The sequence below is a fragment of the Bos indicus genome, chromosome 5, assembly GCF_029378745.1.
Source record: "Bos indicus isolate NIAB-ARS_2022 breed Sahiwal x Tharparkar chromosome 5, NIAB-ARS_B.indTharparkar_mat_pri_1.0, whole genome shotgun sequence".
Taxonomy (NCBI): domain Eukaryota; kingdom Metazoa; phylum Chordata; class Mammalia; order Artiodactyla; family Bovidae; genus Bos; species Bos indicus.
The window spans coordinates 104,432,887-104,460,701 of NC_091764.1; the positions used below are offsets into that span (position 1 = coordinate 104,432,887).

Sequence of the window (27,815 nt, forward strand, 5' to 3'; positions counted from 1 at the left end):
CGGGCCTTGAGCCCAGAGCTACCTGGGTAAAATCCAAGATGGCTGCATGAAGTTAGTACCCGCGTGACCCCAGCGGAGAAGGTTCTGTTATCTCCTGGAAGGTCACGTCTAACCCTCCCTCTAGTGCTCGTGCAGTCTTGCAGGGGAGAGACGAGAGCAATGGCAGGGAGCCTCTCTTGGGTGGCAGGCAGGCGCTTATGGGGCCTGGTGCCGCTGGCCTGCAGAAGCTTCTTTCTGGGTAAGTGGCTGATGTAGGACACCCCGAGAGCTGCTTCTCGTAAGCGGCTCAGATTCATTCTCTTTCTTTCCCATCCATAGGTGTTCCCAGATTGTTCCATGTAAGGGTCACCCTCCCGCCCCCCAAAGTGATTGATCGTTGGAACCAGAAGAGGGCGATGTTCGGGGTATATGACAATATCGGGATCCTGGGTAAGACTTGACTCCATGGTGCAGAATTTCAGAATGGCAGTTACGCTGTAACGACTGTTTTTTCACCTGTGTGGGAATGGTACCTTGTTGAATAGTAAGAACACTTATCTGGCAGTTTACCTGGCACTCTTCTGTGTCCCCTGCATGCATTTAACACATTTAATCCTCATAACCTATCTCCTTTGCAGGTGAGGAACTTCAGGCACAGGGAGGTTAGGTAGTTTTTACAAAGCTAATACGTGGCAGTGCCAGAATTTGTACCCCAAGCAGTCTTGCTCCAGAATCTGTGCTCTTTATACTGTAGCCTGACTGTCATGTCTGTAGGTGCTGCTGGGGGAAATGCAGCTGTTGGTGAGGGCTTAGCTGGTGGAGGTTGGGTTCTCTCCGACTGGGACTAATGCCTTCTGTCACATTACACAGGAAACTTTGAAAAGCACCCCAAAGAATTGATCAAGGGCCCCGTGTGGCTTCGAGGCTGGAAGGGGAATGAGCTGCAGCGTTGTATTCGAAAGAAGAGAATGGTAGGAAATCGGATGTTCATTGATGACCTGCACAACCTGAACAAACGCATCAGCTTTCTCTACAAACGCTTTAATCGACATGGGAAGCACCGGTAGAAGAAAAAGCTGGCAACTGTGGAAGAGGCATGTCTATCACCAGAGAGAAGGGAGAAGTACTTTTCCTTATGAGGAAGGGGATTTGAATGCTCTCAGTGATAATGCAGGACTCATTTGTAATCCATTATCCACAACTTTAGTTTCCTCTAGATGCTAGTTTTACTCATTCATGCAAGGAGGAAGTGGAACTCATCCCTAAGTCGTACAGTTTTACCTTTGGACTTCACCGCTTGCCCTTGCAGTGTAGCCATACCTGTGGTGTTTAGAAAAATAAAAAAATCATTGTTGGCACTTTTGATGTTTGGCCCTTCATATATTGAAAGTGGTCATTTTAAATTGTCCCATAATGCCATGTTAAATATATTTTTAAAAACCTTTCTGCACTGGAATGAAATATCATAGAAAAATAATTATACACCATTCTCGTCAAAATACTTATCGAGTACCTTTTCTGAGATGAGAACTCTAGGAAAAACAGTATAAAATATTCTCCCTCCATGCTTTTCTAGTTATGGGTATAAAGTTATAGTCTCATATGTACACTTTAATATATGAGGCCTTAAACACCATATGAGTGGTTCCTAAGCCTTATTGATCATCAGAATCTCTGCATAGTTTAACAGTTTCAAAAGTCTAGTCCCTGCCCCCAAAGATTGTGATCTTTAGAACTGAGTTGAGTCTTAAGAGTCTTTTTGGGTTTTGTGGGGTTTTTTTTTAATAATTAAAATGTATCCATCTATATAGGGAGATAGTTCAAAATTGTAAAATTACAGAAGAGTAAGGTGAAAAGTTTTCTCACAGCTGGGTTTTTTTTGTGTGCTCTGTTTCAAGGCAATCATACATGATGTTCTTTTTAGTCCTTCCGGATATTAATATATACTGTGCGTATACAGGCTTGTTTATCAATCTGCCTACCTGTCTTCTTTCTGAAAAGCTGGATTCCATGCACATTAAGTTACGTTTTCACTTAATGTAACTTAGTTTTTTGTCCTCACGTTATATGCCGTAATGATTTAACCACATCCGTTTTGATGGACATTTAGATTGTTTCTCAGGTGGTGCCGTGATAAAGAATCTGCCTGCCAATGCAGGAGACGCAGAAGATGGGAGTTCGATCCCTGGGTCAGGAAGATCCCTGGAATAGGAAATGGCAACCCACTCCAGTATTCTTGCCTAAAAAGTCCCACAGATAAAGGAGCCTGGCGGGCTCTAGTCCACAGGGTCTCAAAGAGTTGTATGTGACTGAGCCTGTATGCACAATAGTTTCTAGGCCTTTGCTTTGTCAAAGTATGTCTCCGCTGATTTTAGGGCATTCTCATTTTAACAGCCAGTTTATTTTAATGAGCTGTGTTTGGAAACCACTGATGTGGGTGATAAATAATCTAGATAAGAGAATGCTTTTGGCCTAATCAGGAGTGGCCCCATACAAAAGGATGGATTTTAGTAAGCAGAGAAAGAAGTAGAACATTGCCAGTGAGGAAGAGTGGTCGGTGGTACATGATGAGGGAACACAATTTGTTGGGAGATGGCTGGGTAGGTCTAGCTATAATGAACCTTAGTACGGCGCTAGCTGCTTTTTTGTATTTTAGGTAACTTGCTCGGCTATAAATCAACTTAAATGTTTGACATTACTCAATTGAGAGGAGAAAAATATGCTACAGTTCCTAGAATTGTGTATTGATTAGGGTTAAATTGAGTGTCATCTGTGCCTAGTGTATGTGAAGTGAAAGAAATTGTGAAAGTGTTAGTCACTCAGTCGTGTTCGACTCTTTCTGACCACATGGACCATAGCCCACCAGGTTCTTCTGTCCATGGGATTCTCCAGGCAAGAAGACGAGTGGGTAACCATTACCTTCTCCAGGGGAATCTTCCCATCCCAGGGATCAAACCTGGGTCTCCTGCAGTAGAGGCAGATTCTTTACTGTCTGAGCCACCAGGGAAGCCCAGTGTGTGAGGCTCTCAGTAAATATTTGCAAAATAAAATAAGGAAAGTATTTGATGTATTGTTTTTAAAGAAATATTTTATGTGGGTTATAAGTGCTATTTATGTTTCTTGGAAGGATGTTTTAGGTTGATATGAGTAGTATAGTACAGTATAGTTTGGGGAGGGGCAAATAGTATAGAAACTATTGATTAAGAACATGGCCTTTGGGGTTGGACAGATCTGGGCTTAAACTCAAGCTGTAACACTCTGTGGCCCTGGGCAAAGGAATTAACTTCTATGAGACTTAGTTTTTTTTAGTCTGTCTATTAGGAGCAGTGCAATACTTTTCTCATAGGGTTGTGTGAGGAATAAATGAAATTATGCACATAAAATATCTAACACAATTTGGCAAGTGTAAATGCTATGACAGTCCCCTGGAGTGTGTGTAGGGCTTTGGAAAAATGGAAGAAGACAAGGGAAGACTTTTTAAGGTGTCCAAGCCCCTGAAGTCACGTGTTTGCTTTTTGATCTTGCTTGGTTTTATATGTCTCTGTCCATCTTTGGAGAAGGCAATGGCACCCCACTCCAGTACTCTTGCCTGGAAAATCCCGTGGACGGAGGAGCCTGGTAGGCTGCAGTCCGTGGGGTTGCTAAGAGTCAGACAGGACTGAGCGACTTCACTTTGACTTTTCACTTTCATGCATTGGAGAAGGAAATGGCAACCCACTCCAGTATTCTTGCCTGGAGAATCCCAGGGACAGAGGAACCTAGTGGGCTTCCGTCTATGGGGTTGCACAGAATCGGACACGACTGAAGCGACATAGCAGCAGCAGCAGTGTCCATCTTCCCCATTGACTAGGGCTCATCCCCATTCAGGGCAGGGACTGTCTTGCACACATTTGTTCACTGTACTAGTCTCATATCTGGTCTCTTTGTATACTGGCTCTTAGTAGACCCTTGGTAAATATCTAGAAGTCACACATTCAACAGCCATTTATTGAAGGGGACCAGTAGGTTCGAGGGATACAAAGGAAAAAAAAACAACAACTGCATTTAAAGAATTCCTCCTAGTGCAGGAGGTAGACAAAGAAGCATAGTTACAGGGGGAGACAGGGAGGGAAAGGGATGACTGGGAGTTTGGGGATGGTAGATGCAAACTATTACACTTCAGCACATTTAGGATGGATAAACAACAAGGTCCTATTGTATAGCACACGGAACTATATCTAACCTGGGATAAATCATAATGAAAAAGAATATAAAAAAAAGAATGTGTATAACTGAATCACTTTGATGTACAGCAACTAGACTTCAATAAAACAGAGGGGGAAAAAGCATAATTGTAAAATCTGTTATGGCATTTAAAGCATGTTAATTACCTACTGTATAGGTACAGAGAAGAGGGCCCCTTACCTCATCCTAGGGGAGCAGGAATGAAGGCAGGGAAGGCTTTCTGGAGGAGGCAGTTAACAGATACGGTATGGAGGTTAGCCTGCTTTCCAGGCAGATGAAACTGAAACAAAGGTCAGAGGTGAGAAACAACCTGGCACATACGGGAAAGCTGTGACCGGCATTTGTTGGCAGAGCTAAGGAGAAATTGGGCAGGAGGTGGAGGCCAGAGTCAGATTATGATGAAGACTAAAGAACTATTAAGGGGATTTCCCTGGTGATCCACTAGCTCCCAATGCAGCTCCACAGTCCCAATGCAGGGGTCTGGGGTTCAATCCCTGGTCAGGAAACTAGATTCCATGTGCTGCAACTAAGATCTGGCACAGTCAAATGAATAAGAATACTTTTTAAAAATAAAATATATTTTAAAAAAAAGAACCATTAAGACTTAACCTTTAGTAAAATGGTGCAACCATTTAGGAAAACTGGCACTTCCACAAAAAGTTACATAGAGAGTTACCATATGACCCAGCAATTCTTCCCCTAGGTATACACCCAGGAGAACTGATAACATAGTCACACAAAAACTTGTTGACAAATGTTCACAGCAACATTATTCAGAATAGCCAGAAAGGAAACAACCCAAATCTCCATCAACTGACGAATGGATAAACAAAGTGTGGTCTATGCATATAATGAAATATTACTCAGCTATAAAAATGAATGAGGGGGCTTCCCTCATTAGTAAAGAATCCACTTGCCAATGTAGGGGACATGGGTTTGATCCCTGGGCCAAAAAGATCCCACTTGCTGCGGAGCAACTAAGCCTGGGTACCACAACTCCTGTGCTGGTGCTCTAGAGCCCATGTGCTGCAGCTACGGAAGCCTGCATGCCTGGAACTCGTGCTCCACAGTGAGAAGCCCGTGTGCAACTAGAGTGCAGCCCCTGATCACTGCAATTAGAGAAAAGCCTAAGCAGGGGTGAAGACCCAGCACAGCTGAAAATAGATACAATTATTAAAAAAAAAATGAGGTACTGCTATAACATGGAGGAACCTTGAAAGATGAAAGAAGCACGTCATAAAGGCTACATATTATATGGTTCCATTTATGTGAAGTGTTCAGAATAGGCAGATCACAAGAGACAAAAAGTAGATGAGTTGTTGCCAGGGGATGAGGTAAGGAGTGAGGGATGGGAGATGACTACCAACAGGTATGCGGGTTCTTTTTGGGTTGATGTAAGTGTTCTGGAATTAGTAGTGATAACTGCACAACTTTATGAATATACTAAAAATCGTATGATTGTATACTAAATGTGTAGGTTCATATGGTACATGAATCTTATTTCATTTTTTGGCTAAATTAAGCTTTCTTTAAAAAAAATACCAGAGTAATACATGCATATATTGTTAATCAAAAAGGAAAGTTATATGACAAAAACAGCAAACTCCTGCCTTACCCATCTTCCAGACTAGCTTCCCAGAATGAGATGCTTTTACTTTTTTGAACTATTCTGGTATTTGTCATCATAATTTGAAATAAAATGCCTTCCTGCTCTTCATGGTTTAGCAGCTTTAGATGTCTATTAGCTTCCTGTTTTGAAAGATGAAGGTTTAATTCTCTGTGATGATCTTAGTCAATATAGAAAAGGGAAGTTAAGTAATACAGCTCCTATTTATAATTTTAAAAACCCTAAGAACAGAAGGATGGACATTTCCTTAATTTGGTAAAGGTGACATCCTGGAGATCCATGCCAGATATTGAGTGGATATATACTCCCTTAAGAGTGGGCTTCCCAGGTAGCTCAGTGGTAACGAACCCATCTGCAATGCAGGAGACAAGGGTTCCCTCCCTGGATTGGAAAGACCCCCTGGAGGAGGAAATGGCAACCCACTCCAGTGTTCTTGCCTGGAGAATCCCATGGACAGAGGAGCCTGGCAGGCTACAGTCAATGGAGTTGCAAAGAGTCAGACATGACTTAGTGACTAAACAATTCCCTTATGATCAGCAACAAGACTAGAATGCCCTCTATTGCTGCTGTACTTTAACTTAGTACTGAAGGTCCTAGTTAGTATTATACAAAGAAAAAAAAAAAAAAAGAAGGGAGGGAGGAAAGGAGGAAAGAACAGGAGGGAACGAATTAAATGGATGTGAGAATCGGAACAAAAGAGCAAACTGCTCATATACAATTTGTACAATCTTCCTCTTTTATTTTTTTTTCAATTTTCCTCTTTAAAACTTCCAGCTGAGTGGAAAAACACAATGATATTTAAAACATGATATCATTTATGTAAATTAAAAATATACACATGGAAGACAGTACCCATTTTGCAAAAACACAAAATTATAAATATCAGATAATTTATAATGCTGTCTATGGCTGGGAAGGGGAATAAGGAAAAAGAGAACAAAAAACCAAAATCTTTTTATGCATACATAGAGATCATGTGTCATGAACTGAAGAGTAGGATTATCTCTGCCTTCTGTACCTAAAGGTCCTGCAGAAAAAAACAATGTTCTATTTTTGTCTTCAGGGTGGTTCATGGTCTAAGAAACACTTGGATTTGTTTACTCCTGTTGGTTTTTAAACTCACCAGTATTCATAACAAATCAATCCCTTCTGGTATTTTTATCACGTGTATGTGATATAGTACAAAATTTGTTGATTGTTTTGGGAATCCAACACATGTACTAGTTCAAGACAGGTGTATGAGTGTTCTGGGATTGCTGTATACAAAGTACCATTAGGCTGGAGCTTAAACAACAGAAATGTATCCACTTGCAGTTCCTAAGGCTAGAAGTCTTGAGACTAGGCATCACCAGGGTTGTGTGGGTTAATCTATTCCCTGCCTCTCTCCTGGCCTCTAGTGGTTTGTTGGCTGTATCTGGTGTTCTTTGGCTTATAGACATAACACACAGGTAACTATCTGAATGTGAACAAGGCATTCTCCCCATGCATATCTCTCCAAGCTTTCCCACTCTATGACAGCAGTCATAGTGGAGTAGGGGCCCATTTTACACCAATATGACCTCATCTCAATTAATTATCTCTGCAACAACCTGGGTCCAAATAAGGTCACATTCTAAGATCTGAGTGTTAGGACTTCCACATAAGAATTTTGGGGAGGATGCAATTCAACACATAACTCTAGCCTTGAGTCTCCCCAAGGCATTCTTATGCTTTTCTTTTAAAAATAATTTTTATTATTTGTTTGTTTTTGGCTGTGCTGGGTCTCTGTTGCTGGGCAGGCTTCTCTGTAGTTTCGGTGCTCCAGCTTCTCACTTCAGTGGCATCTCTTGTTCCAGAGCACAGGCTCCAGAGCTCAGGCTCAGTAGTGGTAACACACCAGCTTAGCTGCTCTGAGGGATGAGGAATCAAACTCGAATCTCCTGCATTGGCAGGTGGGTTCTTATGCGCTGGACCTCCAGGGAAGTCCCTCTCCCTCTCTCTGTCTTCTTGAAATCTTTTAGGATCTTCTCTTTTCCCCTAATATTCTGAGATTTCACAAAGCTATATCTTGACCTGATTCTTTTCCTTTCACCATGCTAGGCACATGGTGTACTATTTAATCCAGAAAGACTTGTTCAATTCAGGTTTTTTTCCCTTGTATTTCTTTTGTAGTATTTCTCCCTCATATCCTGTTTTCTCTTTGCAGAAGGCCTATTAATCAGATGTTGAACTATTTGGCTTGATTTTCTAATTTTCTTACTTCCTGTCTCCATCTTTGTTGGCTCTTGCTTCTGGTTCTTTGTTCCTTATTTGTTTCCAATTTTTGACCATGATTTATTTTTCTTGGAACTGTATCTGTGGAAATTCCCCAAGGCCTAGATTGAAGATAAGCTCATCCAGAGAGAGGACTTGCGTTGCTACAGCCGGTGCTTGGTGGCACTGTCGACCTGGAAATATTTTAAGTTCTTGCTATTTTGTTTTTAGGACCAATAAGGAATTCAGACAGAAAAACCACAGCATTGATTATAAAGTGTCTGCATATATTTATAACTGTGTTTTTTGATAATTTTATTTATCATTTATTTTTGGCTGTGCTGGGTCTTTGTTGCTGCACGGGCTTTTTCTCTAGTTGTGGGAAGTGGGGGCTACTCTCTAGTTGCGGCGTGTTGGCTTCTCACTGTGGTGGCTTCTCTTGTTGCAGAGCACGGGCTCTAGGGTGCTTGGGCTTTAGCAGCTGTGGCACGTGGGCTCCGTAGTTGCGGTTCCCGGGCTCTAGAGCACGGGCTCAGTAGTTGTGGCACACAAGCGTAGCTGCTCCGTGTCATGTGGGATCTTCCCAGATGAGGGATGGAACCCATGTCTCCTGCATTGGAAGATATATTCTTTACTGGTGAGCCACCGGGGAAGCCGTGTCTGCATATATTTAAAAGAAAAAAGAATAGTTCTCTAGTAGCTGCCTAGGTTTCAGACGAGCAGATTTTCTATGTAGTCCCATAGGGGCAGTTCAGATATTAGCATATTTTAAATTCACTCTCAGGTGAGGATATAGTCCTTTGGGGTTCTGACTTTATGGTAGGGCCTTCCATTAGATCTCCAACTCTACGGAGGCCCTGGGTTCTGTCTCCTCTGCCACAGTGGCACCCTATGAGGCCACCATGCCTAAATTAAATGTTTAAGCAAATGCCCTCAAGGCAAAACAGGCTTCAGTGCCCAGTTATCTCTCCAGGCACCAGTGTTCACTTAGTCTTTTGGTCCTTAAATAGTCTACTTTCTTGCCAGTTTACATAAATGCCTTTTTAAAATGATCTTTTAGGCAAAGGATCTAGAATAGCTAAACCAACTTTGGAGAAGCACAATAAAATGGGAGAAATAATTCTACTTGATGTTAAGGCTTACTGTTGCTACAATAATTAAGACAGTGTGTCATTGGCAGAAGGACAGACACATAGATCAATGGAACCAGATAGAAAACCCAGAAAGAGACCTTCACAAATACGCCCAGCTGGTTTTCCTTTGTCTTTTTTGGTGGCTCTGCGTGGCTTGTGGGCTCTTCCCCAGCCAGGGATTGAGTCTGAGCTTGCAGCAGTGAAAGTGCTGAATCCCAACCACAGGACAGCCAGGGAATTCCCAGCCCAACTGATTTTTGCCAAAGATGCAAAAGCAGTTTAATGGAGGAAGGGTTTCTTTTTCAACAAACAGTCCTGGAGCAATTGGACATCCATTGGAAAAAAAAAGGAACCCTGACCTAAATGTCATACCTCATACAGCAATTAACTCGAAATGGATTATGAAACAAAATTATCTAACTCTTGGAAAATAAAATAGGAGAAAAGTATAAGACTCTAGGGCTAGGCAAAGTGTGACACAGAAAGTGATGCATTAAAGGACAAGTTCATAAATTGGATCTTAACAAAATTGAAAATATTTACTCTATGAAAGTTCCAGTTAAGGGGATGAAAAGACAAAAGAGAGACTGGGAGAAACTATTTAGTTGACAAAGTACTTTATCTGGAATATTTAAATAATTCTTAAAACGCGAAGGCAAAAAAATAAACAACCCAATTAAAAAATAGGCAAAAGACATGAATAGATCTTTCAACAAAGAGGATATATAAGATGGCAAATGAACACATTAAGATATATTCAACATCATTAGCCTTTGCTACTGCTACTAAGTTGCTTCAGTCGTGTCCGACTCTTTGTGATCCCATAGACGGCAGATCCCCCATCCCTGGGATTCTCCAGGCAAGAACACTGGAGGGGGTTGCCATTTCCTTCTCCAATGCATGAAAGTGAAAAGTGAAAGTGAAGTCGCTCAGTCGTGCCGACTCTTCGTGACCCCATGGACTGCAGCCTACCAGGCTCCTCCACCCATGGGATTTTCCAGGCAAGAGTACTGGAGTGGGTTGCCTTCTCCAGTACTTCTCCGAAATGCTGATGAGGATGTGGAAAAACTGGATTCTTCATATGTTGCTGGTGGGATTCTAAAATGGTACAGCCATTCTGAAAAACAGTTTGGCAGTTTCTTACAAAACTAAACATGTATTTACTTTACCACCCAGCAGTTGCACTCTTGGGCATTTATCTCAGAGCAATGAAAATTTATGTTCATGCACACCTGCACATGGGCAGCACTAGTGGTAAAGAACCTGCCTACCAATGCAGGAGACATTAGAAACTCAGGTTTGATCCCTAGGTTGGGAAGATCCACTGGAGGAGGGCATGGCAATCCACTCCAGTATTCTTGCTTGGAGAATCCTGTGGACAGAGGAGCTTGTTGGGCTACAGTCCATAGCGTCACAGAGTTGGATACAACTGGCGTGACTTGGCACGATGCATGGCACAAATCTGCACATGAATGTTCATGGCAGCTTTATCTGTAATAAGCCTAAACTGGAACCTCTCTGTATTTTTTTTTTTGTTCAACCTCATATGAATCTGGTGGGCATATTTAGCCATTCGTGCTGTCAGGACCAATTCCTTCCATTCTATTTGTCTTGAAGGGTTTATAATTTGTTTTCAATTTTTACAAATTCTCATTTCGATGTAGTTTCAGAAGGGGGATGGGATAAACACATATGATCAATGCATTATGTTTTTAATTGTTTAACGTTTTTAAGTAGGGTTGTGACATTTGGGTAGATCACCCTGGTGGTTTCTTAGAGGATGGTTATAACTGAGGGGCAAGATGAAACAGGAAGATATTATATTTCATTAATTTTAAGAGGCCACTTGGCACTTTTTTTTCATTTGAACATATAAATTGGGATGTTTGACTATAACTATTAGCCAGAACAGTCATACTGTATTTGTCATACTGGCTCATAAGAATCAAAATTTGCCAAATAGGTGTCTGAGGCTTGGAAGAAAATTCCAGAGACAGAAAAGGAACATTCCTTTAAGAAATGCTGCATCACCAAAGCCCTTGATGGCATGCACAGAGGACTACATTGTGTGGAAATCATACACATCTGAGTCAAAAAAATGAATCATAAAATTTGCTGTCTGTGAGATTTCAGGAACACTGTTACTGTGTTACTCTTTTCTGTTTTCCTTTTTATGTTTTTCCATGGGAATGAAGTATGATAAAAACCTGTACCTATAGAAACCTACTCTTTCAATAAATATAAAATAAAAAATCGAAGTGATAAGAAAGCATTATGTCACAGTTTATTTGTTACCTTTTTACTCATCGGGACATAAAGTAATAGTTTTACAACTGATGGCATCCAGGTATGAGAGAATAATCTGAAGTGGGACAGGGAGACGAGGGAAGAGAATACTTGAAATACTAGGAAGGAGAACTTGGTGAATTGTTAGAGGACAGGTGAAAATGAACGGGAAGGAAATCTAAGATAGTTTTCAGGTCTCTGGTTTGGGTAACTGAGTCGACGTGGTAAACTACCCGGGATGGATAGGAGGCGCAGAGGGAAGGGGGAGTCAAATTTACGTTGCGTGAAGGGGCTTGTTGGTTGTGTAAATCGGATGACAGGAGCTCTGATATTTACTTTGGCCCCGGGAGCCTGCGGCTTTGCCTTGATGGATTCAGCCTCCTCAGAGCTGTCTGTCAAAAGCAGGGAGATGAGGTGGAGATCGGCAGGGTGCGGGTACCTGGGCCCTGCCTAGATCGCCGAACACCCGCAGCTCCCAGGGCTCGGGAGTCCTGGTTTGGGAGAGCCGGGGGCCCGCCCATTGCTGTTGGAGAAAGCTGCGTGATTGGCTGGAGACGGGCCGTGGGCGGGCCCAGACTCGGGGAACTGCTCAGCGATTGGCTGGGAGACACCAAAAAAAAGGTCCAATTCAAACTACTGGAGCCGCCTTTCCAGAGGGTTGGCGCCGAGTTCCACCCAACCCCTTCGCTTAGTTAGACAGATAAGCAAGCCAGAGTTGTAGTTGGTCAGATCGTCTCGGTGCAGCGCCTTTCCAGAGTCAGAATGAGAAGAGAGCTGTGATTGGCCAATTTTCAGGGGCGGGCACTCTAGGCCTTGTCCGGCCTTCGCTTCGGGGACTAGCGCCCGTCCTGGGAATGGATTGGGCTGCAGGGTTGTCAGCTTGATCTGGGGGGCGTGGCCAGCACTGATAAAGACTGGGGCCGGCGCGGCAACTGCAGTAAGTTCCACCGCAGTTAGAGCTCCGGTGGGCAGCCAGAGGCGGAGCTCGGAGGTGCGGGCGGCTTCACCGCAGCGTTTCCCGATCGGGTGTCTAGCCGCAGACTCCAGAGAGGAAACGGTCCTCTCATTCTTCTCTCGGTGACATGTGAGTTGACTCTGATGTGGGGGGCGCGACACCTTGTTGCCAGCTCTCACCCCAGCGCCGGACTCTGCGGGACCGAAAATGGCGCATTGCAGCAGCTGCGGCGGCGCGGGGAACCACCGCCGCGCGCCAACCCCGGGCCGGGCCACCCCCCCGGGAGGGGACACAGCACCCCATTCCTGCACCAGCCGCAGCCGGCACCGCACGGGCGCGGCCGGGGCGCGGGGGTCCCACATTCACTGCCCCCTCTCCTCTCGCCTGCGGGACTCCTCAGTCGGGTCTCCGGCGAAGGTGGGGCGTGGAGACACCCGAGAGGGGCTCCAGGCTCTTTCTTGTCACTGATCAAGGCGGTACTTAGGGCTTCTGGAAGGACAGTCATGGGTGCACCTGCCAGTTAGCTGCTTGGGTTGCTCTGCAGCGTCTGCACTTGTGTACACCCCTCAACCCGATCGCGATGAGCAGCCCCCTCTTGGTAGTGAGCAAAGCTTCAGAAACTTGTCTGCCAGTTCTCTGGTGAGCAGCTCACAAGGACTCCAGGGGCAGTGGTAGGCAATTCCGAGCAGCCATTCATCCCAAGGCCACCCATAGAGGAGGTGTTTTCCTGTCAGTGAGTCTTAGCCAAGTATTTGGAAGAGAAATAGAGCTGAGGACCACTCCCGCACCTCCACCTTCCCTTAACACATTAGGTTTAGTCTCTAATAATCAATTTAGTCATCTAGTCATGGTCATCCCTGCCTCAAGATCCTAAGGGAGAACTATAGCTAGACAAGTGGAAGAACTTCCCGTTCTTGCCCAGAGTCCTGGCCTGGTCCAAGACGTATTCATGTTGCTTCTCTTGGTGACAAAAAAAAAGGCGGGGGCGGGGGAGATGTACTTATGTTACATAAGGCTTATAACTAGCCTTGGATATGTTACTCCTGCGTGTTCCCAACTCCCAACAAGTAGTAAGTGAAATGGTCCCTTCCAAAGCTTTCTAACTATTTGTATTTGATTTCTACAGTTTAAGCTGTATATGGTAGTTTACGTGTTTTGGCCAAGCCCTAGGATGCTCTGTGTTTTCATTTTGGGCAGGGGGAGCCTTCTCCGCTGACTGGTTCCCAGTAGCATCCATGTGGGATGAAGGAAGGAGGTGAGGAAAGCATGGTGACTAGAAGGGTGTCACGAGGTCTCTGACCTTAATCTTGTCATTGGTGCCACCAGCCTGGACCACTTCCAAGACCAAACGCCGGCTGCTTCCTACTCACTGACTTTTCCACTTTCCTCAGAGAATTAGATCGCTTAGCTCAGTAGCAGCAGAGGAGTCTGGCGGCTTCCAGAGCTCTGTATCTTTACTTTGCCTCTTTTGTGCCTTAAAGGGAAATGGGAAAACAATTCTTTTAACTGGGATAAGTCAGGTGTCATCTGCTAGAATAGCCTTTCTGAGGGGTTATTCTCTGTCTCTTTAGACTGAAATTTACGTAGAGAGGAGGAACTTCTGGGTATTAGTTCTACTGTGAAGAGTCAAGGCTTTTCCTTTTTGGCGACTTTGTGATGTTTTATCCGTAGTACATTTACTCTTGGACTGCTCTGATGAGGTGTGCTTTGTGAGATTCTGCTTCTGTTTGAGGAGTTCTTATAATTTCTCTTCTCCATCAAATTTGAGCAATTTCTCTCCTACCTGTGAGTTCTTCCTTGGCAGAGAATAGCTCATGCCTCAGGTTAGACTTCTGAAAATTCTTTAGGGCATGAATTTAGCTTCCATGTGTTGGGAGACATGGAGAGGGATTTATTTGGAGGACTCCATGCTTGATGGGGCTTCCTTGGTGGCTCAGATGGTAAAGAATCTGCCTGCAATGCAGGGGACCTGGGTTCGATCCCTGATTTGGGAAGATTCCCTGGAGAAAGGAATGGCAACCCATTCCAGTATTCTTGCCTGGGAAATCCCATGGAGAGAGAAGCCTGGAGGGCTACAATCCATGGGGTTGCAAAGAGTTGGACACAACTGAGTGACTAACAGTTTTTTCATGCTAGATTATTCCCCCACCCTAAGGCTAAGGGAGAAAGAGAATGGTCTGTATATATTCAGTGTAAACCAAGATTTCTCTTTGGTATTAAAGAACTAGGAGAGCCTCCTAGACTTGATGCCAAATCTAGAACAAGAAGGGACAGAATGTCCCTGATGCCTATATATTGAAGACTGTGTCCAGTATTTTTGTTTTCTGCCTAGGCTCTTGGAACAGTCTCACAATTAACACAATTGGTTTGGGCCCCGCTTCTATCTAAGTGAACCCCCAACCTTCTCTGCCAAAAAATGAAGCAAGCAAACAGTTCTGACTCACTCCAACTACAGAGGCCTTTGGTGATTCTCCAAGTCGTCCTACAGTGGCCACGACACACTATAATCACTACGTGAAAAATACCAATAACTGACTCCCCTTCAGCAGAGACTGTCCGCTTGGCCTTTATTTTTATATTCAGCCTTTGCAAAAAAAAAAAAAAAAAAGAGCTGTTAATCTGTACGCTTGTCCTGAGTGCTTGCTCCGTCACTCAGTCATGTCTGACTCTGCGACCCCATGGACTGTAGCCCACCAGGCTCCTCTGTCCATGGAATTTTCCAGGCAAGGCTACTGGAGTGGGTTGCCATTTCCTTCTCCAAAGCTTATCCTGAAAGTTTAGTTTTTTTGCGTATAATTCTCCTAACCTGGATTGGAGTTTTCCAGGTTGACTTCTGGGAGGCCCAGAAATGACAGTCAGGATACGGCTGGCCCATTTGTCCCTGTAGCCGTCGTGCCAGAGTATGCGTTTGAGTTTGGGTCAGAGGACAGCCCAGACGAGAGCTCTTGACTCCACCCTCCACCCAGGGTGTCGCTGGGCCCCATCAGTTGCAAGATCTTTTGTTTTTTTGCCTTGCGTCTGTATCGTATCTCCCCACTTGGCATTGCCAAGGAGCTAGACCCCTGCTGTTTGCGAATAACCTTATTATTGCCACCACCTTGGTGCTGCGGGGCGAGAATGCACGGGATTCCTTTCTTGTCTCACGCACTCTGTGCCCTTCTCCCCAAAGGTCTGCTCCAGCTCAGCCACCCACTGAAGGGGCAGAAGGGGCTGCCCCAGGTGGGGGTCCCCCTGGCCCTCCTCCTAATATGACCAGTAACAGACGACTACAGCAGACCCAGGCACAAGTGGAGGAGGTAGGTGGATAGCTTTTTCTCCGAGGGTTTCCAAATCATGGGAGTCTGGAAACTTCTCTTTATGTAGAGGGGCAGCTAACGGCTCTGGGAGGCAGGGCACCCTGTAGAGTTAGGCAGGGCAGCCTCGGGGTGCTCTCCCCAGCTCTGGGGGAGCTTAGCCGCTCTGTGTTCCCATGCCCTGCTCAGGTGGTGGACATCATGCGTGTAAACGTGGACAAGGTCCTGGAGAGGGACCAGAAGCTGTCAGAGCTGGATGACCGAGCCGACGCTCTGCAGGCGGGTGCATCACAATTTGAGAGCAGCGCTGCCAAGCTAAAGAGGAAGTACTGGTGGAAAAACTGCAAGGTGAGTGTTCCTGTCCCCTCCCTGTTATTTTCCTGGGTCTCAACGCACAGGAGGCAGGAAAACCCTTAGGTTCCACATTCTCTGTGGAATGTGGAATGGTTCCACATCCTCTGCTGGCGCCTCTCTTGAGAGGAAATCTGGATCGCCGCTTTCTTAAGCTGCATTACCCAAGCTAGCCACCAGGGTACGCTAGAGCACTCAGAACCACTCACTGGGGGCCCTGGAGACCTTAAGGAGTTTGGAGGGGTTAGTCAAGCTGCTTTTTCCTGGAGGACCCCTGCAAACCCTTCCGAAGACACACCAATGTCGACACAATGGCTGGGGTAGATACATATTTAAACACCTGCAGCTCTTGGGGAATGAGCTGAACACTTTATGATGAACAATGAACCTGATGACTAAAGGTTCAAAGTTGGCGTCTCCTCTGGTGTTCCTTTGAAAGCCTCCAAGCTACAGGAAGAGGGGAAAAGGAGAAGGCTGCAGATGCTCTGATGTTTTCGAGAAGTTCCAGCTGTGGTGGAGGGGTTACTATCTGATGGGGTAGTGGGGTGGTGCACAGGGTGGGGTTGGAAGGCTTCCAGCTATCCTGGGGGCTGTGTGGCTTCTTCCACTGTTCCCCAGGACTGGGGCAGTGCTGCGCTCATGTCCCCAGCCCGGGCCTCCTTCCCTCCTTCCCCAAACCCAAGGGCTCACTCTTTGTCCATGTTCCCCCAGATGATGATCATGCTGGGAGCCATCTGCGCCATCATCGTGGTAGTTATTGTAAGTAAGTATCGCTGAGGTTGCTGGTGGGGTGAAGAGGTGGGAAGGTCCCGGAGTCTCCTCCCAGCCCTGCCTGCCTGCCTGGGGAGTGGGGCTGCTCTGACTGAGGTACGGAGATCAGATCGCTGCCAGGGCGGCGGGGAGGGTCATCATTGGGTGCGGGAGGGCAGGAGGGGCTTCCTGGATGGACACGCCTTCCCTCTGCAGGACTGTGGGGGACGGTGGTCCCTCCTGGTTCTGAGGAGGTGGGGCTGTGCTCTTTTGTCACAGGCATGGGTGGAGGGTGCCCGTGGGGGTGGGATACCTGCGGCCACCCCTGGTGTCTAGTAACCTGATGTCATGTGCCCTCTTGTCTCCCGTCTCTCTCTTTGCCATCTGGGACCTCCCGATTCCTGTGTCCAGTCTACTTTTTTGCTTGAGAACATGCCACCCCCGTCCCTGTTCCCCCTGGCCGTCTGAACTCATGTCCCTCTCTCCCTCCGTCTCTCCCTGGCACTCCCCCATCTGCCTTCCTCCATCCCAGCCCCGCTTCGCCATCGCCCACTCCTCCTTTGTTGCTTTCATTTGCACTTGGTCCCGTGACACCGGAAATGCTGCTCATGGTGCAGTCTTGAGGTAACTGCCTGGTAAACAACAGCGGGCATCTCCTTCCTCCCCTCTCACGCTCTCTCAAGTTCCCCCAAAGGGTTGGAGGCAGAGGGCCTAGGAAGGGGCGGAGCTGAGGTGACCTGCCCAAGAAAGGGCCAGGACTAGGGGGAGGAGAAGAGGCTTATGCTCGTGGTATTGCCTGGAAAAGCCAGGCCAGGCCACTGGCAGGAGCAGGCTGGGGACAGCTGGGAGAATGTCCCTCACCTGGAGTCCTTCTCCTGGGCCAGGCCTTGCAGGGGAGCCTGGACCGGGTCTGCAGTCCAGCCTGGGCCTGGTGCAGGATGCCTTAAGAAAGTCAAGCCTGTTTTGCAGAGGGATGTCCCATCCGTTAGTCTTAAGATTTTCTGTCTTCAGGGATCTTACCACCTTTTACTTTGTCCTCCAGCGACCTGGAGGACACATATTCATAGCGAAAAAATGCCAGGACTCCCGTTCCCATTCTAGAAGCAGTTCCGCCAGCTCATATCTGGATGGGGCGCTCGTCCATGTTTTCTACACCATTCTGTGTTGTTCATGAGGGCATCAAATAATTTCATTTAGCCAGAGTTTGAGACTCACTGAATTTTACTGGCATAGATAAAGAGAGGATGCCTGTGGGTTATAGAGACACAGCAAGTCCAGGGCCTAACCCGAAAAATAACAAGCCTGGAGGAAGTCACTTCTCACCCTCTCGTTCTGAGGTTCCTGTTGCTCCTTCCTGTTGATGGAGGAGGATGAGGGGCTGGAGGTGAGAAGCCCTGGACCCTTGGGGAGTCCTTACCCCCCTATACTCCCCCAGTGAACTTGCTAAAGACAAGGGGGGCCCGGCCGTGCTCTGAGTGCTGAGGGAGCCCAGTGCCTGCAGCGACCCAGCCCCGGGGTTGAGGTGGATGTCAACAGACAGGCCTGCTTGTGGGTCCTGTGCTGCCTCGGGGCCTCCCCACCCAGAGTGGCCTCTGTTCTTGCTGCAGTTCGTTCCCATCCCAGAGCACCCTGTGCACCTGGACTCCGTGCTGCCTCCTCCGCTCCCCACTTGTCTGTGTGGTTTGTGGCACAGACAGTGGGACCCGAGGACGGGGTTGCTCGGCCTGTCTCAGGGGCTGGGGCTGGGCTCAGGAAAGGGCATCGAGTGGGCCAGACCGGGTGTGAGGGGCGGAGGGCCCACCTGGTCCCCTCATGCGTCCCGTCCAGCCAGCGGGAGGCGGCAGGGGGCCAGGCTGGGCTGGCTGGCCCTCCATGCAGTAGCATTTCACGACGCACAACCCTCCTGCCTCTCCCTCCGCCCCGACCCCCCTTCCCCTCGTCCTGCCCCAGGGTGGGACGGAAGAGCTGGACGAAGGCAGTCAATGTGCCCTCCTCACGGCCCCCCTCGAAGGCCTCCACTCTCCCCTGGGCTCCCCTTGCCTGATGCAGGGGGTCACCGCCGGAGAAGAACCACCACTGGCCTCGATGTGTCCCAAGCCTGGAGCAAACCCGCCCTCCTGGGCCGCCCCATCACAGGAAATCACTTCTGGGTTCTGCCCCGTCTGTCCCAGAGGTAGTTGGCTCAGTGCTTCTGGGGACGCAGCCCTTCTACGCTCCTTCTCACCCCGCCTGTCCCCTCTTTTGTGTCTTCGCTGTCCTCACCCCCGCACCCCACACCCATGTGCATAAGCACATATGCAACTGAGCCCGGGGCTCCGCGGCCACGTGAAGCTGAGGCCCCACAGCCCCTCCTCGGTTTGCCATGAGACGGTGTGGGGTCTCCGCTGTGTGTCTGTCATCACCTCTCTGTCTTTTTTCCTAACCCCACTCTCCTCCATGTACGGAATAATAACAGATGTACTTCCACCAAAGGCATGTATTCACCAATTTCCTGTATTCTGAACAAAGGCCAAAAAATACAGCTTCCTACCACTAAAGCGAGTCGGCTGTTGTTTGGGCTGGAGTGACCTCGGCGGGGTGGAGGGTGGTGTTTCTCTTTGGTTCCCTTCCCACGGTGCTTTGGGCCGGAAGGATGGCTGACATGTGCCATCACCCTCGAGATGAAAGGTCTGGGTGTTGGCAGGGGACGTGGTCTCCGCTCTCAGCCTTCATGCCTGATGCCACCCGGCGGCTCTTCCAGGTGTGAGTGACAGGAACCCGTGGCAGGAAGCTGAGTGGTGTCTCACCGACAGACACCTGCAGGTCTTCTCAGACAGCTGCTGCCATCTCCCCCTAGGTCCTGGGCCAGACGCTCTGCTCCCCACGACCCTCACGCACAGCCGTCTGCTGTCAAGTCCAGTGTACTGACCAGACCCGTTTGAGAAATGACTAAAAGGAGCAATCTCTCCCCTGCAGCTGAGGGGGTGAGGGGCATGTAGAGTCCTAAAATGTCTAGCAGCCATCCAAAGGGGCAGGAGCTTAACCACAGCTCAGGGTTACACAGAGCAGCTGAGACGGGGCCCTGGGGGCCACCTCTGAGGGTCTCTGTTTCACATCTCAGACACTTGGCAGGTAGAGTAGCAAGGCTGGGAGGCGGGGCCCCGAGTGGGGAAAGAGGGAAGTGGAGAAGCTTTGCTTCCGAGGACACTCGGCGCTTTTATCTGGACATAGTTCGGTGACTGTGTGTTCATCCAGTTCCCACCCTGTCCCACTGTCCTTCCCCTGCTCCTTTCTGAATTTTTTTTTCTGGCATCTTTTCCAGCCCCACACCTCCACCTCCAAGCTGGCTCAGGTCTCAAGCTCCACCCAGACCTCTGCCTTCCTGCCACCCTGCCACCTCTCCACGCTCTCTCCCTTGGTATATCGGCCCAGGGCGTGCAATGAAGGAGGGCAGGGGCCTGTAGAAATCCAGAGTCAGTGATCCATGCCTTCTTTTTAGCTTTCTTGGGGCCTTTTGGAGTCTGGGATTCGGCTCAGAGTCCTTCTGGGAGAATGTGGATCTCTTACATTTAAGGCAGGAGAGCGGCTACCCAGAGTGCCTTGAGGTTTTGGGAGACCTTGGTGAGGTAGCTAGGAGGAAACAGGAGGGAACAAGGTTGCTGTCAGTGGGGTAACCCCAAGAGCTGGGACTGGGCTGGCTTTATTCCTGGTCTGGGCGTGGCAGTGTTCAGAGCATCTGATCTCTAAGTGAGGGCGGTCAGGGATAGAACCCATGGTGTCCAGGCGCTTTCTTACCTTGGCGTCTCTGCAGCCCCAGGAACAGCAAGGTCAGGACGAAGAGGATGCTGGCCAGAAGGACTCCCAGGGCTGACTTCTGCTCTGCAACTGACAGAGGCGTGGAGGGAAATCAGTGGCAAGAATCCTCCTGAACCCTCGCCCACAGCGTGTGCACGCAGGAAGGAGAGTGCGCTCTGTGTGTGTGTATGTGCCTGGCCAAGGAGCTCCAATCAGCTGCTCCTCTGCCCTCACCCAGGAACCAGGCACATGGGGTGCTGGGACCTGCTGGGGGTGGTTGTCCGCCTGTTACTCCACACAATCCTCCACCTCTTCCCACTTTGTGACAACAGTTTTCCAAACTGTCTTACAAGAGAGATTTAGTTTAGATTAGCAGTTGACCCTGATGCTGGGAAAGATTGAGGGCAGGAGGAGAAGGGGGCGACCGAGAATCAGATGGCTGGATGGCATCACCGACTCAATGGACATTGAGTTTGAGCAAGCTCCGGGAGTTGGTGATGGACAGGGAAGCCTGGTGTGCTGTACTCCGTGGGGTCGCAAAAGAGTCGGACAGGACTGAGCAACTAAACAAAGTTGCTGACAGTTAAACTGCAATTTTGTAAATAACTGGGGAGTGATGTAAGCTGAGACAAAATCCCATAAACTTTAGGGAAGCTTATGGCCTCGCAAGCCACCAAGTAATGCATTTCAAGTTGCAAACTGCATGGCATAAGACTTTTCCATGCAACATTGTAAAGCAATTTTCCTCTAGTTAAAAAATAAAAGTATCAATGTTCAAAAAATAAACTTTTCAATATCCGCCAAACATTAAAAACAAAAAAGACCTTTTGATGACATTCTGTGGCCTCAGGATAAAGTTCAGCTGGAGGCCTGTTATTTGCCCACCAATAGCAGCAGGGGGGTTAAAGCTGTAGAGAAATCAGGCGACCTATTGTTCACGTTTTCCGTTTTACCATTTTCTAGGCAGACAACCTTGACTGGACATCTGTAAGTGCTGTTGCGTCTGTGCGCTATGTCGCTTTAGTTGTGTCCGACTCTTTGCGATCCTCTGGACTGTAGTCCGTTACTCATCTCTAAAATGGAAGGTGTGAGATGTGTGCTGGCCCACATCTGAGTGCTCAGTGCAGGGCTGGCTCAGTCCTGAATAAATACAAGCACCGCTCAAGCTTCGTGACCACAGCCCCCTTCCCCCCACACCCTTGCCCCTAGCCATGCGGCTCCCCCGGTTCTTTCAGGCTATTCTATAATGAGGCTGTCACACGTGCGTTCCTTCTGTCCTGGTGTTCCTGGCCCTCTGAGCCTCGCAGGCCTCCCCCTACCCCCTGGGTGGGTCATCTGCCCTGATGGCCTAGTCTGTCCCTCCAGCTCCTCGAGGGCAGGATGAGGAACTGCTCAGCCCTGGTCTCCAGCTCTCAGCAGTGCCTGGTACCCCAGGATCCAGGGGATAATAAAAGATTCGGGGAACATGTGGTCAGACCTCTGAAGGCCCCCACCTTGGGAAAGCAGCAGCTGAGACCGTAGGAAGCAGAACTAGGTTGGAGGACAGGAGCCCTGAGCCCAGGTGTAGAGGTGGGGAAAGTAGGGCAGTCCCATACCTGGTGGGGCAACCCAGGCATGGACCCCCAGGGGTTCCTCCAGGGAGACGTGGGTGACCTGGCAGGTGTAAGTGGCTCCCGCAGAGCCAGGCTCCACCGTCAGGGAGGAGGAGATACTGTAGGTGCCAGCTGGGCTCTGCCGGAGGCTGGAGAGGGAGGCGCCAGAGACAGGGGCTGGGGAGCCACCCTGTTCCTCCCGGGTCCAGGTCACAGACACATCCAGTGGGTAGTAGCCAGCAACATTGCAGATGAGGGTGGCTGGTGGGGCTGCGTTCAGCAAGCTCAGTCGTACTTTGGGGGAAGCTGGAAGAAAGGAGGAGCGATCAAATCCCACAGGGATCACCAGGACAGCAGAGGAGTCTGGAGCCTTCTCCTCCTGCTGAGCATGATAGCAGGTTGTGGGGATGGAGGGTTTCTACTCAGTGAGGTGCAGGGTGCATCCTGGAGGCAGGACATAAAGGGGCATGATTCCCACAGGTCACTGAAAAACAAGAGCAAAACCAACTAGAGGTTGGCTTGCTTCTTAACATCACCATCAGCCAGTGATTTTAAACAGTCGTGTAAGGTAACGTAAGAAAGTTGCTCAGTCATGTCCGACTCTTTGCAACTCCATGGACTGTACAGTCCATGGAATTCTCCAGGCCAGAATATTATTGGAGTGAGTAGCCTATCCCTTCTCTAGCAGATCTTCCCGAACCAGGAATCGAGCTGGGGGCTCTTGTGTTGAAGGTGGATTCTTTACCAGCTGAGCTACAAGGGAAGCTTTGAAACAGTCCTCCCGGTGCGGGGCAGGGGCCCTCTCTGGTGGGTCAGTGGTAAAGAATCCACCTGCCAATGCAGGAGACACGGGTTCGATTTCTAGTTTGGAAAGATCCCCCGTGCCACGAAGCAACTAAGCCCATGAGCCACAACTAGTGAGCCTGTGCTCTAGAGCCTGGGAACCACAACTTCTGAGCCACAAGCTGCTACTACTGGACTCGCATGCCCTGGAGCCTGGGCTCTGCAACAAGAGAAGCCACCACAAAGACAGACCTGTGGAGGGCAACTAGAGGAAGTCCAGGGACCCAGCACAGCCATCAGTGATAAATAAAAGAAACAAAATTTAAAAAATAAATAAAAAGAAAAACAATTCTTCCCGTCAGGACCGCTCCCACAGCCCCTCCTTGGTTTGCTGCTGCTCCTCCTTAGAACGTGGTCCAGAAGGACTGGGGTGACCAGAGATAGGCAGCTGGGGCAGGGCAGCAGGGTCTTGGCCGGGACATTTCTCAGTGGAATTATCCTAGAGCCTGATGGGAAACTGAATGGAATTCTCTGAGAGCCTGATGGGAAACTCAATCTGATGCCATCCGTGCTTCTAGGACAGAGAAGACAGTCAGGCTGTGGGACTGCAGTCTGCCTCTCAGCAAAGTGCCCTTGTGTTTGATCCCATTCCGGAAAACACTCTCAAAGGCATATTCCTTTTCCTCTCTGCAGGGTCACTGACCCTGGCCTCACCTTGGATGTAGAGCTGGATGACCTGTTGAGCTCGGAACAGGGAGGTGGTGATCTGGCAGATGTAGGCCCCCTCATCCTGTAGAGTGAGGCTGGGTAGCGTGAGGGAGGCATCTCCAGCTGTGAGCAGCTGCTCAGGCTCCAGGGTGGCACCCTCCCGCTTGGCCTGCCCCTGCCCCATGGTCCAGTGGTATACCAGCCGGCCACTGCCCTTATGCTGCAGCCGCCACTCCACGCTGGTAACGTCCAAGCCAGGTGCCACGGAGTAACCACAGTGTAGGGAGGCTGTGGACCCCAGCAGGAAATTCAGGGATGGTGTCTGTGTGGTCACCTGGAACTCCACTGTGGGAGAAAGTGAAAAGTGTTAGTCACTTAGTCGTGTCCGACTCTTTGCAACCCCATGGACTATGAGCCTGCCAGACTCCTCTGTCCATGGGATTCTCCAGGCAAGAATACTGGAGTAGGTTGCCATTCCCTTCTCCGGGGGATCTTCCTGACCCAGGAATCAAACCCTGGTCTCCTGCATTGCAGGTGGATTCTTTACCATCTGAGCCACCGGGGAGAAAGAGGGGTGATTGTGGGCTGCTCCCTCCTTGAGGCCACCTGACCCCTGAGCTGTAGCACGCCTGGGGCGTGTTGAGAGACACCATGCACACGTGGTACTCTTCACCATTTTGTACCCCCTGCACAATCTGATGAAAGTTATGGACCAGACAAATTACACATACGAAAGTATGGGTTACCGTGGACCCTCAGGTATGAAGGAACTCCTGGAACAGCCAGCAAAGCTTTGGGAAGCCTGGTTCTTCCACTTATTGGCTCTGTGACCTACGGCAAGCCACTCAGTGTTGCCATGTTCATGTGCTTAGGGCAAGGCTGACGAGAAGACTAAAGAAGTCAGAGTTTAAAAAAGCACACAGTGGTGAAATCTGAGCCAAACATGCTGAACTTCAGTCTAATGAAAAAAAAGACAAATCCAAGTGGTGGGACATCTACAAGATAGCAGCCAGGATTCAGAAACATCCAGGGGGACTTCCCTGGTGGTCCAGCGGGTAAGACTCCACACTCCCAATGCAGGAGGTCTGGGTTCGATCCCTGGTTGGGGAACTAGATCCTACATGCTGCACCTAAGACCTGGCACAGCCAAATAAATAAATTAAAAGAGAGAGATAATGAACAAATTCTGTGGGCCTGTGTTCCACTCTCATCTTGAAGCACTAGATCAGGCTAGCTGCTCCCTGGGAGAAACTAGTACTCAGCTCACTAAGGCAGCTGTGGACAGCACAAGTGGATAGAGCATCACATGTCTTATGTCCTCAGGTCACCCGACTAGGTGAAAATCATCCCCCTTTGGGGTCTTTGGGAAGAACAGACTGAGGCCTTGGGAACCCCCTGAGATGACCAATGTGCATGGAGGTGGTCTTGTCCCCTCCCTTCTCCTACTATTCCCCTATCTCTGCCCCTTTAAAAAAAATCAAAACTTTCTGCTGCTTTTCGTTTTCTCACCTGCAGTCCGCACAGTCCCCTGGGGGCTCAGGGGCAGTTTCAGCGTGGGATGCAAGACAGTCTCATTCTCAGCATCCTCAAGAGTCTTCATCACCATGGATACACCTGGTCCCCCTCCAGATACCTGCACGTTGGTGATGAACCAGGCTGCCATCTCCACAGTGGCCTCTGGCCTGGCCTGGAGGAAATAGCGGGAGATCTCACAGGTCACCTCCTTCCCACTGCAGTCAGCGTGGAGCAGGGCCTCGGCCTGGGGAATCTGTACCAGGTTCACTGTGGAGAGAAGAGGGCAGCACAGATATGGAGTTGGGTAGAGAATACCTGGGCTGATGGGAAGCCGGTGTGGGCGAGCCTACTTGGGAACCAGACTCAGGAACTGGAGGGAGCCCAGAAGGACTGGGGCACAGGGTGAAGGGCTTGTACCTGAGGCCTCGAAAGTAATGAGTGAGTTGTCCTTGGTCAGTGTATCCACTTGGAAGTCTGTGAGGCCTTCCAGGGAGCCATCGTCCGGCACTGGTACCTGCCTCAGCACCAGCACGGCCTTCACCATGTTCTCACTGCTGGCGAACCCTCCATGGTGCCCACCTTCTTCCATCAGGAAGCAGTCCAGGACCACGTCCACCGCCTGCCATTGCCTTTCTGCTGCAGGGAACAGGCTGGTGTGAGCACCCTGTTGCCCAGAAAGTTACTCCTATATTTACTCCCTGCCCGAAACTGCCAAGTCATCAAGGGTTAATCTTCTTGATCCCTAGCTCCTTTCCTGTTTTACCCTGAACCAGATTTATGAAACTCTTATTTCCAACAATCCATGAAAAGCTCTCTCTTCCGTTAAAGGAATTCTCAGCAAAAGGAAATGAATGAGCAAAGCTGCATTGGGAGAGAAGACGAGCCTGGTTGTTGGACGTTAATAGCCTCTCAACTTCCCAGTTAGTCCCCAGGGTCTGTTGCTTTTGCGGTATAACCGAGAAGGCCCCTAGTTCCTTGGTTTGGCCCTTTCCACTGAGTTCTCAGCCTCCCTCCGAGCAAAATTGGTTCTCACCGTTACTAGCCGCGGAACCTTCCACCTGTTGCGCTTAGAGGGCGCTTGGAAGCCATCCCTGGCCCCTTACTCTCTCTGGGACCTCGGTGAGGGTGACTACCTGATGCTTCTTGAGCCCAACGCACCCTACCAGCCTGTCCACCCGACTCACCGACGTTCGCCGCCCCGGAGAAAGCCAAGCAGAGCAGTAGGCACCACCCCTCGGCGCCCATGGGGGCTGCTCTCGGGCCCTCCTCCCCCGCCCTTCTTCAGTCCCCCTGCTGGCCAGGGGTCGGCTGGAGAAGGGGCTTCAAACACCCCTGCCTGGTCGGCCGCCTGGCGCCGTCAGTCTTCTCCGTCTACTTGGCTTTCGCTTTCACTTTGAGAAAGCGTTATCACGGCTGCCTTAGCCGCTGGCTGAAGCCGTTGGAGCCAGAGTCTGGTCACTATTCTTCCTTTTCACCTTCTCGCCCGCAAAAGAAATCCCCTGGTGATTTCAGGACCTGACTCTGCTGCGTGCGCCCCTTTGCCCTTTTGTTTCCGATCAGCCCCAAGAAAGTGTAGACAGAGTACGGGAACGGAGGCAGATTGGAGGAAGGAAGGGACTGATGACAGACGAAGGCTCCCCAGTAGCTGGGACCTTCTCCCACTTCCCTTCACCTGCCAGCCCCGCCACTACCCCCGGGGGCCCCAGCGCGTCTGCGCCGAAGAAAGCTCCGCCCTCAGATCGTGGGGTGGGCGTGGCCTGCGCTCAGGGTGGGCGGGTCCGCTCGCAGGTTGGGCGGGTCTGCGCGGGGAAGTGGGCGTGGCCTGTGTTGGGAGCCTGAGTTCAGAGACGGAGAGCTATGCACACTGTGTTTTGTAGCTTTATTTCGCCAGGTTTCTGCAATGGCACCCCACTCCAGTACTCTTGCCTGGAAAATTCCATGGACAGAGGAGCCTGGTAGGCTGCAGTCCATGGGGTCGCGAAGAGTCGGACACGACTGAGCGACTTCCCTTTCACTTTCCACTTTCATGCACTGGAGAAGGAAATGGCAACCCACTCCAGTGTTCTTGCCTGGAGGATCCCAGGGACGGGGGAATATGCTGGGCTTCTATCTTTGGGGTCGCACAGAGTCGGACACGACTGAAGCGCCTTAGCAGCAGCAGCAGCAGCAGCTGGACCAAAGATACAGCACGTGGGCCTTAGGGAGGTGGAATGCTTTCTGCCTGGAGCCCCAGCCCTCTTGCAGCTCAGGGCTGCAGCTGACCTCCTCTGTCTGGACCCACGACTTGTCCCTCTTGAATGCAGAGTTCCAGAGAATAGCAAGGAGAGATAAGAAAGCCGTAAGTGAACAATGCGAAAAAATAGAGGAAAACTATAGAATGGGAAAGACTAGAGATCTGTTCAAGAAAATTGGAGATAACAAGGGAACATTTCATGCAAAGATGGGCACAATAAAGGACAGAAATGGTATGGGCCTAATAGAAGCAGAAGTGATTAAGAAGAGGTGGCAAGAATACACAAAAGAACTGTACTGAAAAGGTCTTAAGGACCTGGATAACCACAATGATGTGGTCACTCACCTAGAGCCAGACATCCTGGAATGTGAAGTCAAGTG

The 27,815-nt window shown here is 49.1% G+C and overlaps 3 protein-coding genes across 5 annotated transcripts; 2 read left to right on the forward strand and 1 right to left on the reverse strand.

Moving 5' to 3' along the window:
* Positions 1–7: 7 nt before the first annotated feature.
* Positions 8–3,045, forward strand: MRPL51 (mitochondrial ribosomal protein L51). The gene is made up of 3 exons (XM_019961653.2): positions 8–238; positions 319–429; positions 850–3,045. The coding sequence occupies exons 1-3, from the start codon at positions 160–162 to the stop codon at positions 1,044–1,046; spliced, it is 387 nt and encodes a 128-aa protein (XP_019817212.1). The 5' UTR covers positions 8–159; the 3' UTR covers positions 1,047–3,045.
* Positions 3,046–12,408: 9,363 nt separating this feature from the next.
* Positions 12,409–19,367, forward strand: VAMP1 (vesicle associated membrane protein 1). The gene is made up of 5 exons (XM_019961658.2): positions 12,409–12,565; positions 15,606–15,732; positions 15,919–16,077; positions 16,792–16,843; positions 17,242–19,367. Coding segments are annotated over exons 1-5 (357 nt in total). The 5' UTR covers positions 12,409–12,563; the 3' UTR covers positions 17,259–19,367.
* TAPBPL (TAP binding protein like) lies at positions 19,306–26,925 on the reverse strand. Of its 3 annotated transcripts, none has more exons than XM_019961656.2 (7): positions 26,387–26,923; positions 25,620–25,835; positions 25,197–25,469; positions 23,694–24,032; positions 22,200–22,502; positions 20,605–20,694; positions 19,306–20,439 (listed from the first exon to the last, which is right to left on the reverse strand). In XM_019961656.2, the coding sequence occupies exons 1-7, from the start codon at positions 26,445–26,447 to the stop codon at positions 20,396–20,398; spliced, it is 1,326 nt and encodes a 441-aa protein (XP_019817215.2). In that variant the 5' UTR covers positions 26,448–26,923; the 3' UTR covers positions 19,306–20,395. The 3 variants fall into 3 exon arrangements, with proteins under 3 accessions (XP_019817215.2, XP_019817214.2, XP_070646349.1); XM_019961655.2 differs by having other exon boundaries at positions 25,620–25,838; positions 26,387–26,922; XM_070790248.1 differs by lacking the exons at positions 19,306–20,439; positions 20,605–20,694 and adding an exon at positions 21,182–21,677 and having other exon boundaries at positions 25,620–25,838; positions 26,387–26,925.
* Between the last annotated feature and the right edge of the window lie 890 nt (positions 26,926–27,815).

Excerpts from the sequence above, each read along its gene's own strand:
- MRPL51 (XM_019961653.2), top strand. The coding sequence starts at position 160 with ATGGCAGGGAGCCTCTCTTGGGTGGCAGGCAGGCGCTTATGGGGCCTG. Across the intron at positions 239-318 it reads CTGCAGAAGCTTCTTTCTGG|GTGTTCCCAGATTGTTCCAT; the intron begins GTAAGTGGCTGA and ends TCCCATCCATAG. Across the intron at positions 430-849 it reads TGACAATATCGGGATCCTGG|GAAACTTTGAAAAGCACCCC; the intron begins GTAAGACTTGAC and ends CACATTACACAG.
- VAMP1 (XM_019961658.2), top strand. Across the intron at positions 15,733-15,918 it reads CCCAGGCACAAGTGGAGGAG|GTGGTGGACATCATGCGTGT; the intron begins GTAGGTGGATAG and ends TGCCCTGCTCAG. Across the intron at positions 16,078-16,791 it reads ACTGGTGGAAAAACTGCAAG|ATGATGATCATGCTGGGAGC; the intron begins GTGAGTGTTCCT and ends ATGTTCCCCCAG.
- TAPBPL (XM_019961655.2), bottom strand. The coding sequence starts at position 26,447 with ATGGGCGCCGAGGGGTGGTGCCTACTGCTCTGCTTGGCTTTCTCCGGG. Across the intron at positions 25,470-25,619 it reads CATTACTTTCGAGGCCTCAG|TGAACCTGGTACAGATTCCC; the intron begins GTACAAGCCCTT and ends TTCTCTCCACAG. Across the intron at positions 22,503-23,693 it reads CATCCAGCTCTACATCCAAG|CTTCCCCCAAAGTACGACTG; the intron begins GTGAGGCCAGGG and ends CCTTTCTTCCAG.